The sequence below is a fragment of the Cydia pomonella genome, chromosome 1 (genome assembly GCF_033807575.1).
Source record: "Cydia pomonella isolate Wapato2018A chromosome 1, ilCydPomo1, whole genome shotgun sequence".
NCBI classification, from domain to species: Eukaryota; Metazoa; Arthropoda; class Insecta; order Lepidoptera; family Tortricidae; genus Cydia; species Cydia pomonella.
Genome location: NC_084703.1, coordinates 31,898,726 through 31,917,458, shown reverse-complemented (window position 1 = coordinate 31,917,458; position 18,733 = coordinate 31,898,726). Strand labels below are relative to the sequence as shown.

The 18,733-nt window shown below is 36.3% G+C and overlaps 2 protein-coding genes and 1 long non-coding RNA gene across 3 annotated transcripts in view; 2 read left to right on the top strand and 1 right to left on the bottom strand.

Moving 5' to 3' along the window:
* Nucleotides 1-18,733, bottom strand: part of LOC133519601 (uncharacterized) — a 100,085-nt gene that overhangs the window by 28,679 nt on the left and 52,673 nt on the right. The window lies entirely within an intron of this gene.
* On the top strand, nt 9,540-14,903 carry LOC133519697 (uncharacterized). The gene is made up of 2 exons (XR_009799657.1): nt 9,540-13,966; nt 14,067-14,903. It is a non-coding gene; the product is annotated as an uncharacterized LOC133519697 (long non-coding RNA).
* Nucleotides 15,126-17,750, top strand: LOC133519651 (uncharacterized). The gene is made up of 2 exons (XM_061853703.1): nt 15,126-15,200; nt 16,355-17,750. The coding sequence occupies exons 1-2, from the start codon at nt 15,153-15,155 to the stop codon at nt 17,663-17,665; spliced, it is 1,359 nt and encodes a 452-aa protein (XP_061709687.1). The 5' UTR covers nt 15,126-15,152; the 3' UTR covers nt 17,666-17,750.

The window sequence follows — 18,733 nt, the reverse complement described above, 5'->3', positions numbered from 1 at the left end:
AATCAGGGCAGGTGCCATAGTATTCTCCATAGTCCCGGTTACCAGTCCACTTGCAACTCAACCCAATAGCCCGGTTTATTTTGGTACCCTTTTTTTACAATAGTCTTACACTAACCGGGGCTTGTCCTTGGGTGCACTGCTATAGTGTGAACAGGGATAATCGTCGGTTGGTGTCAAATTACTTTTAGAGTAAATTGTCTTATTACAAGGGACCTCTACGTGTTGGCTTCGGCCCCACGCACGCCTTCAAAATGCCCGGAACCACATGGTCCCGAGAATTTGTAAGAGACATACAAATAATAATAATAATAAAATACTTTATTGTGCACTATAAAGAAATATACATGTTACAAACAAAAAAAAGGACATAAGTAAGTAGGTAACAACAGGCGGACTTATCGCTAAAAAGCGATCTCTTCCAGACAACCTTCAGATAGCGATTCAGTGGCTAGAAATAAAGTTATTGGGCAGTGCAAAACCACATAAGTGTAAAGTTTATAAAATAAGTAAATAGAAACTACAAACAATGAGAAATAAACTACATAAACTACATATATTATATAGGCAACAATAATACACTACATATACCTACACAAAATACATAAATACATAATGAGTAATCAAGCAAGAGAAAAATAACGACCAGGTAAGAAAAAGATATGAGTGTAAGGAGCATGATAAATAGTAAATGGGTAGGGATTGAGCACGTCTTATGTCAATGGGCAAAGCATTCCACATCCTTACAGACTAGAAAGTGAAGGATTTGACGTAGAATTTAATAGACGAACGAGGAGGAGCAAGAAGGAGATTCTGAGAACACCTGACAGACGTAAGAAAACTAAACCGCTATGTATGTTGGTTTCAAAATTTTTTTTGTGTAATAAACTTATATATAACTTTAGCTACTCTTTGGTAATAAACAACCGCAGAGGGTATTAAATTACGAATTCAATTAGAAATGTCATTAGTATTTTCGCTTAAATTGCGGATTTAATACATTATAGTAAAGTAACCAAGAAAGCGCAGCTCATACATATATAGTTTTTATTCAATTTAAATTCTTATTGGAGACATTGATAACTTGATAAGACATTGACAAGGCAATACTTTCGAACGTTAATACTAGTGTTATGTGATAGTGGCATCCACAACATCTGTTTTGAATTGAATAAAGTTTAGCTATAAGTTACTCTATCATTTAGAGTTCAAAATCCGCCGATTAATCAAATTTTTATTTTATATTTAATGTAAAGTTTTTCTAACGTTATCTCTTAAGTTATTTAATCTTAACCTGTAGCTTCAATTTATCAATTAAAAATGCTGTAAATGTTTGAATCAAATTATAACAGAAAGAAGACCTTATACATGAGCACAGTACGTTCTGGAACGTCCGACGTGGAAAGAAAGGCTTCAAACATATTAATTTTACTTCCCCTGGGTGAAGGTAAAACAAATTACGCAGGTAACCCGAGTCCAAGTAACACCTTTTATAGTTTTAATAAATTAAATATCCGTCAGTCTTCTTGTCAGTTTCAGTCGCCATGTTAGGTTTACACCCATATTGCGTATTAGTATTAGCATCACTCCCACAAACAAGCAATGGCGGAATATTTTATAAATTTTCTAATGGGTTTATTTTAATAATTGTACTCATCTATCTTCTGTTTATGTTGGCGCAGACAGAAGCTTACATATTACACAAATATCAAGGACTCAAATGCAGAAATAGTAGATTGTTAATGGTGCCTTTCACTCGAGTTAAAACTCTACTTTTCATTTCGAATACGAGGAAGATAAAATACATGTGCATTCAAAAAAATTAGCGGTAACATACCATTTTCTGCACACTTTTTAAAACAACAAAGAATGAGAAATAAAAAATTATATATGTACTTAATAAGAGAATTTATTATTTGAAGGTGACCCTAGTTCAACCTAAATACGGCGTTTGCAAAGTAAACTTAACCCTACCTAAATCTTAGCTATTCAGTAATCGCATGTCTATACAATTATATAAAATAGTTTAGGGGATCAAATGTGTGGTTTGGTTGGACGACCTGGCGTCGCGTCGTAGTCACTTCGCCTTCCCATGTCGAGCCTTGATATCTGTGGCGGTCAAAGGGTAAGTAAGTAAACTTAAACACTTTATAGTACTTACGGGAAAACTAAATGATTACAACATAATTGTGTAGTACAAAGGCGAACTTATACCTAACAGGGATCTCTTCCAGTTAACCTATACCTAAAGTAATGATATATTATTGCATAATATAAACTATATATAAATAAATATATTTATATATATGAACATAAATATAGGTATATTATGACCGCACACATCTTCCTACCTGTCAGTAGGTTCTTAGTCTGAGAGCCATAGTTTTTTTAGTTTATATTTTAGCGATGCCACTGATTGACACTGTCTCAAAGGAGGTGGTAGCGCGTTCCAGAGCTTAACAGAATTTACGGTGTATGATTTGTGATATGATCGGTGTTTATGAATCGGGACAGAGAGGGAGAGATCGGTGCTAAAGCGTAGTCGGTGGTCAATATCGTCTGCTAGAAACTTGAACCGCTTAGAGAGGCAGGGTGGGGAAGAGGAAATGAATAGTTCTTTAAAAAGAAGAGATAACGTATGCATGTTTCTACGGCGGCAGATAGGTAAGCTGGGTTAAGGGTTAATACCTTCTTTGTTTATTTAAAATGTCAAGAGCAGATATCAAGACATAATTAGCGTAGCCAATTCCAAGTTTCTTAAATAGTACGTACACACGACAACTTATGACCTTATACAAACTTAGCTTTGGCGATAAGCTAAATAGGAAAACGTAGTTACTTTATCGCTATGTTATTTTATTCCTAAAAACATACTTACTGACCACATGACAGTTCAGTCTGACGCAGTTTTGTATCTAATTAGGTAATATCGTTAATACAAGTACGTCTGGCCGGCAGAACCTTAACAGCTTGGCCAACATTCTCACAATCTCACATAGGTACTGCCTGGGGATTACATCGTGTGTTAGCTATCCTAAGCGAGAACCTCGTAACGTAAATACTAACTACCTGTATTATTATTATTGTTAGTATTAGGTATTACATTCTTTTTTCACAACACAAGCCTTCTTGGCTTACCGTGGGACTTAATCAATTAGTGTAAGAATGTTCTATATTTATTTATTATTTATTTTTTGAACGGTAACTACGAGATACGGGTTTAAAGGTCACTAAATGTAAGATCCTTTTTTGTGTAATCCTTAATAGGGTTTCTTGGAACGTGATTCGTACCAAACCGATAAAGGCAGGCACTCGTACGCGTGGACAAAGATACATTGCTACATCTAAGACAATTTCGTGCTTCAAATTTAACAGGTTGTTTACCTGGCGTTGTACAGCTCCATACATTTTGCGGTAACTGATCGTCAAACATTGACGTTTGCCATTTCAGTGACCGCAAAATATATGGCCCACAAAGATTTCAAAAGCGGTGTCACTAACACCACTGTGCTAGCACCATTCTTTGTGCCCGTAAGGCCCACCTTTACGAAGTAATATATAGGTCAATGATGGCGCAGTACAGTACTGCGCCATTTGTTTTGATGTCAAAATAAGGAGCACGTTTTTTTTCTTAGAGTTTATCTCTCTATTACACTCAATTCTCTTTGGCGTGAACAAGTCGCGGCCAATAGTCTGAAATTGCATTCCGATTGGCTCAGTCTGTAATTTGCACGTAGGTACCATCAAGTCACCGTATTGGCAACGGTGGTCATTTTGTTTCTGGACTCTCCTTGGCCCACAAATTTAGGCCTGTACGTCACAACGAGCGCTCTATTTCTGAAACGGCCACGTGTTCCTCGTTAGTTGATAATTTTTAATCATTCGGTTCAATGAACTATCTATGTGTAGGTTGTAAAATAATTATGCCTAGCCAAAGAATAAGGCGTCGAATGTTTTGGTACTGAGTAGGGGAGACCGACGTGAGGTAAATCTAGCTGGAAAAAACGATGTATGAGGCAGCAGCTAAGGTTGAGGAAGCAACCGGGATAAGCGAGTGAGAGAGGAGTTTGTTTGATTGTCTATTCGTGATGTGCAGTTAATAATATTCTAGAATACGGGCAATATTCTTGGAGAAGTACTTATGGTGGTGTTGTAAATCAGAATGTGATGTCTTAATACTTGAAAAACTATTACTGATAGCACGTTAACAAACGCTAAGTGATATAGACATACAGTGTAGTTCGTTTAGTACCTGTACCTACCGACTTCGCAATCGACGTTGTAACTGGACAAAATTGTCCGGTTCCAACAACGACGAGCGTTGATCATAATGATGATGTGCCGCTGTCTGTCTAGGCTAGAGCTCCGAATAAAGAAATTGTCATAGGAAATTAAGACCTTGAACAATATTCTGCTGTTGATGTGCTCAAGCAACGTGTAAGGAACACACTGACGAAAATATTCTACAAAATGTCCTTAGTCTACGTAAATAATAATGACGACGACCTGGAAGAACATTGTGCCACTTCGAGTGTATCTGAATACTTTTTACTATAGACATTAAAACCAAAAATAATCAAACATATGTTGCTTTTTTTTTACTGATATAGATAGTATATAGGTGATAGGTAAAACAAAAAGAACAAAAAAAAAGTCAGTTGTTTTAATATATATCTGTACTGTTAGTACGAAATCCCTTATTCATTGGCTGAACACTAACAACCTTAGCATTAATTTAGACAAGAACAAAATAATGCACTTTTAGCAAAGAATATACAAAGTAATGGATTTAACTTACGATACAAAAATTTTAGGGTTAAGCTTAGATAATAAATTGACATGGAAATATAAAATTGACCAAATACGTAAGAATCTTAGTACATTTTCATATGCGCTCCATCATCTTAGGCTTCGGCAAGTAGTTGACCAATGTGCTGTCATAACTTCCTATCACGCTTATGTTACGTCAACTTTCAGATACGAAGTAATTTTCTGGGGAAACTCAACAAACAGAGATTTAGTATTTAAAAGCCAAAAAAATGTATACGATCCATATGTAGTGTAAACACATCTGAATCATGTTAAGCCTTATTTACTGAATTGAGATGAACTCTTCCATGCCTTTATATATACGTATTTACGTAAATAACAGCATTGTATGTGAAAAGTAGGTCGATATCCAAAATTTAACAGTGCACTTAAAATTGACAACATAAAGAATAAACTAAATAAAACCGCTCTACTTTCAAAAAGTATAATCAGAATGGAACCTGGATTTTATAATAATTTACCAGCCAGCGTACGGAAACTGCAGGACGTGCATATATTAAAAAAATCGGCCAAGAGCATATCGGGCCATGCTCAGAGTAGGGTTCCGTAGTTACTCTTCCGTCACAATAAGCTAAACTGGAGCTTAAAGTATAGTAGATTACATTACAAACCAAAGGATGAACTGTGGATAGTACGTCTTTTTACTATGAAGGGGAAACTTTTTGCGATAACTCAAAAACAGCTAAACTGATCATGTCCGCTATAATTTTCATTTAATGTCTTTCTTAAACTCTACTTCCACGATTTTTTCATATTTTTTTGACCTATCCACCCACATCCACTTTACGTGTAGGGGAGGTACCCTAAAAATATTAAATTTTTAGATTTTATTCTACGGCTTTGTCGGCTTTATTGATTTATATATCCATGCCAAATTTCAGCTTTCTAGCACTAACGACCACGGAGCAAAGCTTCGGACAGACAGACAGACAGAAGGACATGGCGAAACTATAAGGGTTCCTAGTTGACTACGGAACCCTAAAAAGAACTTATTGAATTTTTGATAAATAAGGCATATTATTCCATAAAAGCATATCTTGATGACAATGACAAATAAAACAATAATTATAATCATGACTAATGATACTCGTACCTATGTTTTACAAATAAAGCTATTAAGCGCTATATTGTTCAGAACAATTTGATTTGTGTTTCATATTCCTTCTCGTTGTGTACAATCCTGCAATTACAACAAGTTTCTGTTTGACCCAATGGTTGACTGGCAGAGAATGCCTTAAGGCATTAAGTTCGTCATTTGTACACTTTTATATCGGGCAATAAAGTTTAAATAAATAAATAATTGTAATTATGATTATGATTACGAGGTAATATCACCTGTCCCTTGGGGGTTGTAATAACCGGATTCTATTATATATTTTTTTTGCACTAAAGCTACGGATGAAGCAGTGATCCACGTGATTTCAGATTACTATTGTAGACTCAATATGACACAAAATCTGAATATTATTCTACTTGTCATAAAAAATTTTTTTTTGTATAATCTTACTTAAACATGATGACAATATTTCCCACTAATGAGAACATCCTTATGTCATTCAAATCTCTTTCCTATCGAATGAAGACAGGGCATATTTTTACCATTACTAGATTTCACATACTCGTATATCGGTAAGTACATCGCCTCCAAAAGTATTTGGGAATAACATTCTTTTACGAGAATACTTCTCATGTTTTTGTAAATATGCGGGTGAATTGATGTATTACTTGAGTACCTGTTGTTAGTCTCAATTTAATGATTCCATTGTGTTAAGACAATTACGCGGTTTCAAGCACGAATGTGTGTTGCTGTATTGTATTATAAATGTATATGCGTATGGAATTTACATGGTTAATTTTCCTAACATAATAACATATAATATATCTTCGTAATACTTAACTAAAGACACACACACATACAGGTCCTTAACTACGCTGATCTACGTATTTTTTTTCGCAGCCTAAACGTTGGCTTAATAATTAAGTACCTATGCCAATATACAATTATTCTGGCATATCGGTATAATTAGGTTTACTTATCTAACTTCTGAATGCTGGCTTGGCTGTGTGGGCGAGTAGTCTGCCGACTCGAAAGGTTATTATTGTTTTTCTCTCTAGAGTTCTCACTGGAGAATGCTTTTTCTATAGTATTTTATCACCAGTGACCCTTAAGGAAAAAACTAGTATCAAATATTGGTATATTATATGTAGGTTTCAAATGCGTTCCTAATATAATAAAACAAATGGTAATTCAAGATAAGACAGACAGACGTACAGTAATCACCCCATGTACTAAAATAACATATCCTATGTGGGTAAGGGTAACATATTGGTGTGCCCGCGGTTTCGCTTGTGTGGGTATCGGTAAATGCCACTGCATAGTGGACATAGTGGTAGCTATGAGATTTCGTGGACGGGAAACGTAGTAGACTTATTAATTAGCGTAGAATATTATGAACGTTAAAAATATTTGCCAAGGCAGGGAAAGACCGCGTTATGATCAATTGATTCATGCAATGTGCTCATCAATAATACTTTGGGCTCGTGGTAGGTAAACACGATTCGCGATGGATTCCCGTGTTCTATATTTATATAGAGCGGGATAGAGGAGGCGCAGGGAGGCGGCGCATGCGTCGACTTCGCCTTACCACGTGGTATAAATAGTCACCCGTACACCGCACCACACCAAATTGGGAAACGGGAATGGCCGGCGGGCATTGCGCCCCGGTGCCTGTGCTAGCAGACGACGACACACTGATTGCTTATGATGACGGTGCATAAAGCCCACAGTAGGTATCTCGGTAGGTACCTACATATATCTGCGAATCGTACTTAGACCACATATGTATTGCTATATTATGACAAAAATATTCGTGTAATAAAAAAAAACGGAATGATTTTTCGACACTTAGTTACTTGAATTTTTTACACTTTGTCTTAGGACGCCTATGCCTGGAAGTGTAGAAGAAATCATAACATAACATGTTCGCATGAACAACTCTTAAACAAAATTCGGGCATCTTAAATATCTCACAATATATATTTTATTTATTTATGTAGGTAGTCCATATTTAAGTAATAATGAAGGTAGAGTCATTAATAAGCATTTTATAGTTATTATTATAAAGTGCATATTCGTCAAAAGATACACATCTTCTGAGCTTGTTGCTAAGACACAATAACTTGTAACCAGTAACAATACAGTACTGTTGTTGGCGCCCCCGCCATGATCTGACGTAGTCATGTAGGTAAGTATATGGGTACCTACATTTTCGTACGATCATCTTCAGGAGTATTACCTACTCAAGGTCTTTGTACAAAATAAGGCAAATTCGTCACACAGTGAATTGAAGAATACATTTGTTTGAAGTTTCTGTTCCGTGTGGGTATAGTTATTTGTGTCCCGGGGGAGGAAAAGTGGGGAATTGCGTGCCGCGTGTAAAATTGTCACCTGAGCCGAAGGCGAGGGTGGCAAACACGCGGGATGGTTGGAAAGTCCTACGTTTCCTCCCGTGGTGCGGATACTATTTTTCTGCTCGACGGGGACGGAAAGCGGCAACTTCGTTTAGCGCAGCGGGAGCAAAGTTGACGCTTTCCGCCCGGAGGACAGAAAAATATTTTTAATTTGTTCTTAACAGGAATTTAGTAATTTATTATAGGGTGACACCGTTTCATATCTGATGCTCTGAAAATGGGTCATAGTTGGTCTATAAAGTGCACAGAAAGTGACACGTTTCTGCTCTAGTGCAGAAAAGTGGTGTATTCCTTTGAGTCCCCGCCCAATGAGCAAATTGGTGGAAACATGGAAAAATTGTAAAAACTGTAAATTATTCTAATTTTACTGATCCTGCGATGGATCGTTTTTTTATCAAAAAATATGTGAGTAAAGTGGTCAAATAAATTGTTTTTGATTTCTTTTATTGAATTATATATACATTGATTTCATAAGGCGGGTACCAAAAGGAATATACCAAAAAGATTTTTTATACCTTACACTTGCATATATGAGCAAAGGCAGAATCTTATACAGCCACACTTAAATGTTTTAAGAGGATACGGGAGCTGAGATTTGAATATTTAAGGTGAATATATCCGTCTCACTAACGGAAGTGGCTGATAAAACTTGTGCGATAAGGACAACGCCAGATTAGGCGAAAAATCCTGCGTAATAAAATCTCAAAAAACGATGTTTGTTACTCGATTGTTTCCTTCTCCAAAACTTAACCAAATGTAACGAAATTTTTAGATCTAAATGGTAATAATATTATCTATGTCGGACTGTTTTGCTCTTTATAAGATATGTTCCGAAATACTCATTGGTACGAGCCGGAGTTTGAACCCGCGACCTTCGGATTGCAAGTCGCACTCGCACGCTGCCGCTAGGCTACCAGCGCTCCTGGTGTCAAAGTTATTTGGCATTATTCATGTAAATAAAATAAAAATTGTTTATTTTAATCATTAAATTGTTATTTATTATTGAAAGTCTCTAAATTAGTTTAATTATGTATGTCAGTTTGAGTAATGGCGTTGACTAATGGCAGTTTTACAACGAAAAAGTAAGAAATTAAAGAGGCAATCCCGCTGATTTTCATATTATAAGGAACAAATAATGTTAAATTTTGTCTGTCTATGTATACATATATTACCTACTTTTATTTCAACCAGAATGCTGTCTCATAACCTTTAACACAAATTAACCTAACTACTAAGCTACTTCATAAAACAGTATGCTAGTTATTATTTTAAATATCTGCAGTACCACTTCAGCTAACGTCGCTTTTCTTTGAACGATAGAAAAATACCCAAATCATTATTATATTTTAAGTTTCCTCAATTTCTGCAATCTAACAATATATGGCAATAGACTAAAACTTATAGCAATTTTCAGTGCGGCCGATGAGTAAGGACTAAGGCCGAGTCATGCATTATCCAACATTTTTACACTCAAGAGAAATAAATCCCTTAGTGGTAGTATTTGGCAGATTTCGAAATGCTGGTCTTGTCTCACATGTCACCTGAATAGTTTTAATGAGTGATAGTACGGTCAAAGAATTTAATTTCAGTACCATTTCGTACCTTGTCACAGTGACAACATGCAACTCGCTAGAGATCTCATACTATTGTCACTGTGACAAGGTACGAAATGGGTCACAAATTAAATTCTTTGACTGTACCAATTAACCATAAAATAATCAATAAAATCAATACCTAAACTGTTGTTACCTCAGTGAACTTTAATAAGTCAGTTTAGTAACTTTCATGGATGATTCTTGTAATGATGTACGCTTTTATCCTACTGAATAATTTCCCGACGTCATAATTGGAGTTAAACTTTTCCCGGCGTCATAATTGAAAGTTAGTACTGCGGTGGCAGAATGGTTGCACTTTTATCACCTGTCACTATGCCTATCACTTTCGCACTTACATACTTGTTAGAACGTGACCTTTTATCAACACTCGTGCGCTTATCACTGTTGCCGCCCATTGAGCAATTAGATGAGATTACAGATAGTCGGGACTTACTCAACGTTATGTGCTCGTCGTGTTTCGTCACCACTTAAAGCCTGCGACGACCGAACTTCAAATTGTGTCTATTTCATTTAACTTTCAGAGTCGATACATTTATTGTATTTACCCAACTGGATTAGTGGCCACTACGCCATATAATAACCGTGGCATTGAAACGAATAGTTACGAATATATGGAGCGTCGGTAGTGGCGGTCAATATTGGTCTCGTAATCCAGCTGTGACAGTGGGTCGACTTTCAAAGTAAAGGTCGTGGGTCCAAAACCTGGCTCGTACCAATGATCGTTGGAACTTGAACCTAACTTGTATAAGAATCGAACTAATCCCTACACGGTCTTGGTTTTCGTACTGGCTTGTGAGATGAGATGCAAGTTGCTTTCGTAATTATAATGGAATTGGTTCCAGCATGGATCAATTCTTAGACTTTGGTTTCAAACCAATCTAAGGTTTTGTTAGGAAGGATGGGCAGTTGTAAATGACGAAGAGTATCGCTTATAACCACAGTTAGCCGGAACAAACCCTCTCAAGCCCAATCTATTACGTAACACAGGCTCTGTAGGAGCCAGTTGTCGCGAGACAGCCGACCGAGTCGCGAATTAGCTGGCCTCGGCCTTTTCATCTCACCGCATACACTAAGGCTTCCAGCCGACTACTGATATGTTACACTAAACTAAACGAACACTCATGCCACTTAGAAACGATGATGCAAAGATACAGTTAGACTAAGCTAAGTTTGCGTGGCATTTGCCTTCCCTCAGGACTATCGGCATTGGCTCCCGTTCTGTGTCAAAGTTAAATTGGCCGGACTATTTTGTGTACAATTTCAGCACTTAGAACTACAGTAGGAATAAGGTAGATATTTGAATGAAGAAGGGGGTAAAATTATTGTTTTCATAGATTTCTGAAATCATTAACACGTTAAGTAAATAATATGTCCTAAGTACTTTATTATCTACTCACTACATGTCGATTTATGACGAGTCATTCCCTTAACGACATTTTAAAGGACAAGTAATCTGTCTCCGTGCGCTCTCAGTGTACTCCGAACTCATAAAGAGACACAAAAGGCAGTGTTTCCTCTCGGAAATGTGCTTCCGTTATTACTGGCGTGACTCCCAGAATATCCCCCAAGCGTAAGCTTATTTGTTGACATCGTTACCATCAACTGCACTATTGTATAGATTTACATACTTTATTATTTTTCGTGACAATTCGGGTATATTGGTGAGTAGATAAAGTTGATATAATAATAATTTACTATGGCACTTACTTATAATGATATTTAAAAAGTTGCGGTTACAACAGTAAAATTATTATTTAAACATGGGGGTAACAGATTTTGTATAAGCCCCATTTAGGCGATTCAAGAAAAAGCTTGTGATTTTCGTTCATTGCGGAATTTGATCAATCGACATCGACTGAATTCATTGTACTCTGTAGTGAGCAATGTATCGAATATTAGATGCAACTTTTTGAATCGTCTAAATGCGCTTTACGCTTGCATTGATTGTCTGAAATAATTTTAAATTGGGGGCAACATGTGTGACAAGTGATCACACTACAAATATTGGTGTAATGAGTAGACAGCTAGTGTAGTCTAGAATAGGTTAATTATACTACCTTTATTAGTTACCAGTAGTAGATTTTATTTATTTATTTAAACTTTATTGCACGATATAAAATTGTACAAACGGCGGACTTAAAGCCTTCGGCATCCTCTACCAGTCAACCATTGGGTCAAACAGAAACATGCAGGATTGTACACAACGAGAGGGAATATGAAACACAAATCAAGTTATTCTAAACAATACAACAATATGTTATTTATACACTTACACTACACATATAAAAATAATAGCAAAATATACCTACATATATACACAACATACATACATATATACAAATAAATATATATTAAGTATTATGTACCCAAGTATACAAGTAACATGCGGATCATTTATTAACTTTGAGCGTGTAGGAGAGGTGCTTACGAAACTGGTATTTAAAAGAAAATTTGCTCTGTGCTTGCCTTAAGGGAAGAGGGAGATCATTCCAAAGGCGAATTGTCTGAAGATGATGGGGAACGCAACTCACAACCGGGACGTGGTGCTACAAAATTAAATTTAGACTAAAGATACTCTGGAGCAGCTGGATCAAATAATATAGAATAAAGGGTGCAAAAAATTCTTAGAGACCTGCGTTCACGGATGGGAAGCCAGTTCAATTTGCGGCAGAAGGCCGATACATGATCGAATTTACACAGCCCAAATATAAACCTAATACAACTAGTAGCCTGTCTAGTTTGTTGAGTAAGTCCTGGCTAATATTACAGTAACACACATCTGCATAATCAATCACAGGCAACACCAATGTCTGAATAAGGACAGTTTTTGTGCTAACTGGGAGAAAGTACTTGAACTTATAGAGAGATCTCGAAATGTTGGTCACTTTGCGACTAACGTCAGACATCTGGGAGGTCCAAGTCAAACCACAGTCAACAATCAGTCCAAGGTTTTTCACGTCAGACTGAAACGGAACTTCATTATTTTAGAATTTAATCGGATCTAAGAGCATGATGTCAAGTAAAGACAGCAAACGTGGGATACCCAGTATAATGGCCTGACACTTGTTGGGGTTGGCAGAAATCCCAAAGTTGCGAGGCCACGCAGATATGCTTTCTAGGTCATTATTTATTTTCTGGATTGCTTGATCTAAGGTACTTGGGCTTGCTTGGGTATAAAGTTGCAGATCGTCGGCGTACAGGTGAGGTGAGGTAGATTTTGAATAGCAAAGGAGAATAAATTAAGTAGGTATCTATTGGTAAATAATTTAACATTTTTATGTGATCTAACCCACATACAATTGTCTATTAAATGCAACAAGCAACAAGTCCATCGAGTTTGAAAAATACTATAGCAATAATTTGGTTTAAGCTATTGCTCAATGTCAACTTTACTGATTTTTTTAGCTCACGAGGCTTTCCTCGCAAGAAAAGCAAACTCGTTACCCATACCTACATGGAATACTAAACTTCTACAGAATTGTATTATTTAGAAATTCTATCAAAGAATTGTTAATTGTTATGCCTATTATAGGTGAGGTGCCTATTATAAAATACGTGGATGCAAAAAAATGTATTTAACTAAGTGACTGAAATGAATACTCGCCTTCAAATATTTTTCGTGTCTTTGGACTTATATTATTGATTGAATGGAATTTTAAAAAAAACTAGTCGGGGCTAAAACTTTTTTAGTAGGTATGGGTTAAGGTATGCGTCTTTCCTACGGACATCATTGAATAAATGTACATCAAAGGAATAATTATGTTCTTAATGTGTTTGTTGATTAGAGCAAATACAAGAGAACGAACACCAGGAAAGTCTACACACCTCAGGTGATTAGATAAGTAGAAGAAAATTATCAAAATGGTGTAACCGAGAAGCAATATAAAAACTCATATTCACACTTGTTTATGTCATTATATTGCTTATTAATCTACAGTTAACTATAACTATTGATTAATTATGTATAGATGAGACCTACAGATTTTACTAAACTGTATAGTAAATATATCCCCTTTAAAATGAAATTTATACCTGTTCATATCTGCACAATGGTAGCGGAAACGATATTTAATATGAAGGCAACTTTGTGGTTGTAATGTTATTTAATGCAGAAGATTTTAAGTACGGTTTTGGTTAATTATCTTATTACAGGTAGCAGAGTCGGCACCATCCGTGTGCCCACTTTCGCGAGCGTGCCGGTGGAGAACTGTGCGCGCCACGACGACGATGATCTCGGTCTGCTGCTGACCATCCTAGTTCCCACCACCAGGAACAAGGGGCTACAACTGCTGCCGCGTCGAGAACACCTACAACCCAGTACCTTATCCTATACCTATACCGACACATAGTACAATTATTGCATCTAAGGTGTTTAGCTACGACTGTGACAAAGAAGAAGAATCCGATGTCAGGTCCAGCGGCAGCAAATCTAGTAGCGAGGCTGAAGCGTCACCGCGCCAAGCGTCAAGCGCCACCGATGGCGCGGGGAGCAAAGGGGGCACGGGGGCAGCGGCACGTCCCCCTCGTCTAGTCAGGCCACACAAGTCATTAATATCAACACTTGCGATTGCGACGAAAGACGATCATGAACATGAATCCTAGCTGCCATATTTGAATTTTTACGCATTCATTTTTATAGTAAACAGCCCTGTTGGCTTCCTTGTTACTTATTTCATTTGTTAAACTACTTACTACATAAAAAAGAATTATATGTATAAATCAAGCTGATGTAGCTCAAACGCAATACTGTGTAGAGATTTTTATTTCTTTTTGTTTTATATCAGGGCTTAACGTTAGTAGTTAGGTAGAGCAAAGCGGAGCACTGGTGAAGAAAGCGGTTTTAAGGTATACCATTTTGACACCGAGGAAATTTAAATATTATTAATACACACAATACACATATAATAATAATAAGTTAAACATACATACTTAAACATTCATGCATGTCAACGGTAACTCATTTATGAATAAAACATTTCTTTCACTTTCTTTTTTTGGATTCTGTTATTGGGTTGATAAATATATTGCCACACGATTCTTGCATTATGTTAATTAGAAGCGATTTCATAATTATTACATCAATTCCTTGTCGATTTGAAACGTGACGGAAAGATATAATCAGAGCAGAGGAGATGATAAAGAATGATGTGAGGTTGTGTCAGATGTGCAGCTGCGATAGGTAAGCGACGCAAGCGCATATAAAGTATCAGCGGCGCCTGCACCCGGCAGTCCGCAGCCATGGCGCCGCTCCGCCTGCTCGCCGCGCTGCTCGCCATGCAGCTCCAGGTGGGTCCCTTCATTGCAAGTATTGCAACTATGCTACCGATAGACGTCCACAATACATTCGTGAATATATAGGACGCAATGGCTTACGTATAGATTTCGTATCTACAATACAAAAATCTAATTTACTCAGTTCGTGTTGAGAGGCAGTTAGGCATTCCTGACGTATACTTGTACGGCTGACCTAAGTGGAACTTGAACTTTATTATAATTTGTTCACAGAATATACGAGTACTTAACTTCATCTAAGCCAACTTTGCACTGACTTGGATAGAACATAGTGAGGAAGTGTCATTATCAGAGATCAGACAAATTTGCGTCATTGCTCGCAATAATGTGGACATGACTCCAAAATTAATCAAAGATGTAATCATTTAATTAATTTCTTACTTGACTTAAATTTTAATTTCTAGTCAATAAATACAAAAGATTGTTAAAGTATAGATTTATTAAAGAAAATAATCAGTATTTTTTCCAAATTTTCTGCAGTCAGTCTATTTCTTTTTACATCAAAAATATACTTAAGTGCTGAAAAACTCCGCTCGCACTCCACTGATGTTAATGGGGCAAACTTAAGTAGTTTTATAGGAATATTATTATTCCAGTATAATTCAGAGTTTATTTTCTGTTCTTTGTTTAGTTTATCCCGATTTTGAGGTTATCGCCCCCAACTTAGAACAGAAAATAAACTCTGAATTATACTGGAATAATAATATTCCTATAAAACTACTTAAGTTTGCCCCATTATCATCAGTGGAGTGCGAGCGGAGTTTTTCAGCACTTAAATATATTTTTGATGTAAAAAGAAATAGACTGACTGCAGAAAATTTGGAAAAAATACTGATTATTTTCTTTAATAAATCTATACTTTAACAAACTTTTGTATTTATTGACTAGGAATTAAAATTTAAGTTAAGTAAGAAATTAATTAAATGATTACATATTTGATTAATTTTTGAGTCATGTCCACATTATTGCGAGCAATGACGCAAATTTGTCCGATCTCTGGTCATTATAAACGCCATATTTTCATATAAATTTAACATCAATGGCAATTTTATTGGCACACTATATCATTGCAAATGACATGCTATGCTTGTGGCACTTTATGAAATTAAATGTCTACTGTCTATTATTCTGTCTTTGATTATTTTCAGTTAAATCATGGACAACAAATCAACGAAGGAAACAATTTGGTAGCCGTAGCGTCGCACAAGTTGGCAGCTATAAAACAACAATCTCAGAAGCAAAATGTCACCGACTCGGATCAAACGACAGATTCCGAAGACAATTTAGAAGTGACGACTGACAAAGATTTAGATCAAATCAATTTAAACATCAGCGCCATATATCCTGGTAGCGGCACGATAACGAGCATTACGTTTATGAGAAACCCGGCGTATGATGGACCCTTGCCTACGTTTTCAATAATTAATAGTGAAAATACGTCTGATCCAATTGTTGGGACTCTCAGTCATGACACTGCGCTTTTTAACTTGACCAATGCTTCACCGAACAGTGACCTATCGTACACTGCTGTAAGCCAAGTGGCCAGCCAACAGACAGATGATAATGTTGGGTTTATAGCAAAGTCACCTCTTTTTATTCGTTTTGCGCCACGGTGCTCCAGTGCCGTGTCTTCACAATCTCCATATGTTTTTAATGCTTTGCCGCCGCAGTCCTCCTCAACCACGCTGCAACCTTCCGCTCCGCCGATGCAACAAGCGCCCCAAATATTATCTTCCGCTCAATTGCAGCCATCCAGCGTACAAAATCCAACTAATATGAGGTTACGGTTCATTCCAGCTCCGGCTGCAGTACAAGGTACAGGGCCAGTAAAGAGCACTGTGTCCGTGTCGCCTCAAGTACCAATACAAAATACAATTCCGATGCAGAACTCCGTACCGATGCAAACAGCAGTCCCAATGCAGAGTACACTACCAATACAGAACGCAATACCGATACAAAGTACTGTCCCGATACATAGCGCCATACCAATACAGAGGACAGTATCAAATGCACCAATTCAAAACCCAATCGCTAATATTGTTCAAAATCCAAATTTGGGTCTCTTACTGACACATATTTTATCACAAAATCCTGTCAAGCAAGACTATCCATCACCCACAAATAATCGATACATGACCAAAGATCAAAAACCTGCTAAACAAACTACTGTCAAAACTTTGCTACCGCTCCTTGTACAACTTCTAACAGAAAAAAATAAAAATTGTTGCGAATGTAAAAATAATAATGAAATATCTCATACGTACAGCAGGTATAAACCTGGATTCAAAAAAAAATTGGACACATTCGAGTCTGATTTTGGTCGGTCTGATGTAAATCACTATCATCGCGTTAAACAAAATAAGAGAATAAGAAAACCTTACCATGATACTCTGGAAGAAGAAGATTACAGCGATGAAACTTCGGATTACACTGCCGAAGAATATGACGATGAAGACTGATTAGAAATAATTCGTATTATATTAATGTTTTAAATGTATTTTATACTTACCTACATGATAAACAAAATGTGTTTTTTATGGATAACTATGTTTTTCTGTCCCCATATACATATACAGTAGAATTCATTTATAACGACGTCGCTTATAACGACTAACCGTTTTTAGCGTCGATATTATTTACTCAAGTTCGGTCCAATACATAATTACATACATATGTAAATATCCGTTTTATACGTCATCCGGTTAGTACGACATAATATCGCCGGTCCCTTGAAGGTCGTTATATCCGGATTCTACTGTATACCTAATTAAGTAATTACCTATCCCGGTATGCGTCGTTGTTGACTTCGCCGGAAAAATAATTGAGATCTATATGGATGTGTTCAGGGATTTGACTTGGCTAGTTTTTACGTATACGCTATCACAATAGACAAGTTGCCAAACCTGGCTAATTGCACAACCTTGCAAAATCACAATAAAAAGTAACATTTTAAAAATTATATTTTTTAATGAAAAGGCGTAATCTTAACAAGTTTTAAATATATCATATTATTCCATACATTGAATTATTAAACTTGTTTATCATTATTTTAGCTTATATATATATATATATAGTATAGTGTATATATATACATACACCGTGTTTTTATTGAATTCCGTTAACTCCAGGGTAAGTACGTTTAAGGAAACTAAATGGCACAGTTAATTTTCAAATATACATATATATATATATATATATATATATATATATATATATACAGTAGAATTCATTTATAACGACGTCGCTTATAACGACTAACCGTTTTTAGCGTCGATATTATTTACTCAAGTTCGGTCCAATACATAATTACATACATATGTAAATATCCGTTTTATACGTCATCCGGTTAGTACGACATAATATCGCCGGTCCCTTGAAGGTCGTTATATCCGGATTCTACTGTATATACTTAATGTTTACAAATTAAATACTACAGCTTCCGATCAATGCTATGACTGCAGTATGACTGACAGTTTGTTTATTTATAACATCGTATCGTCATCAATATCACGTGACATCTTGTAGCG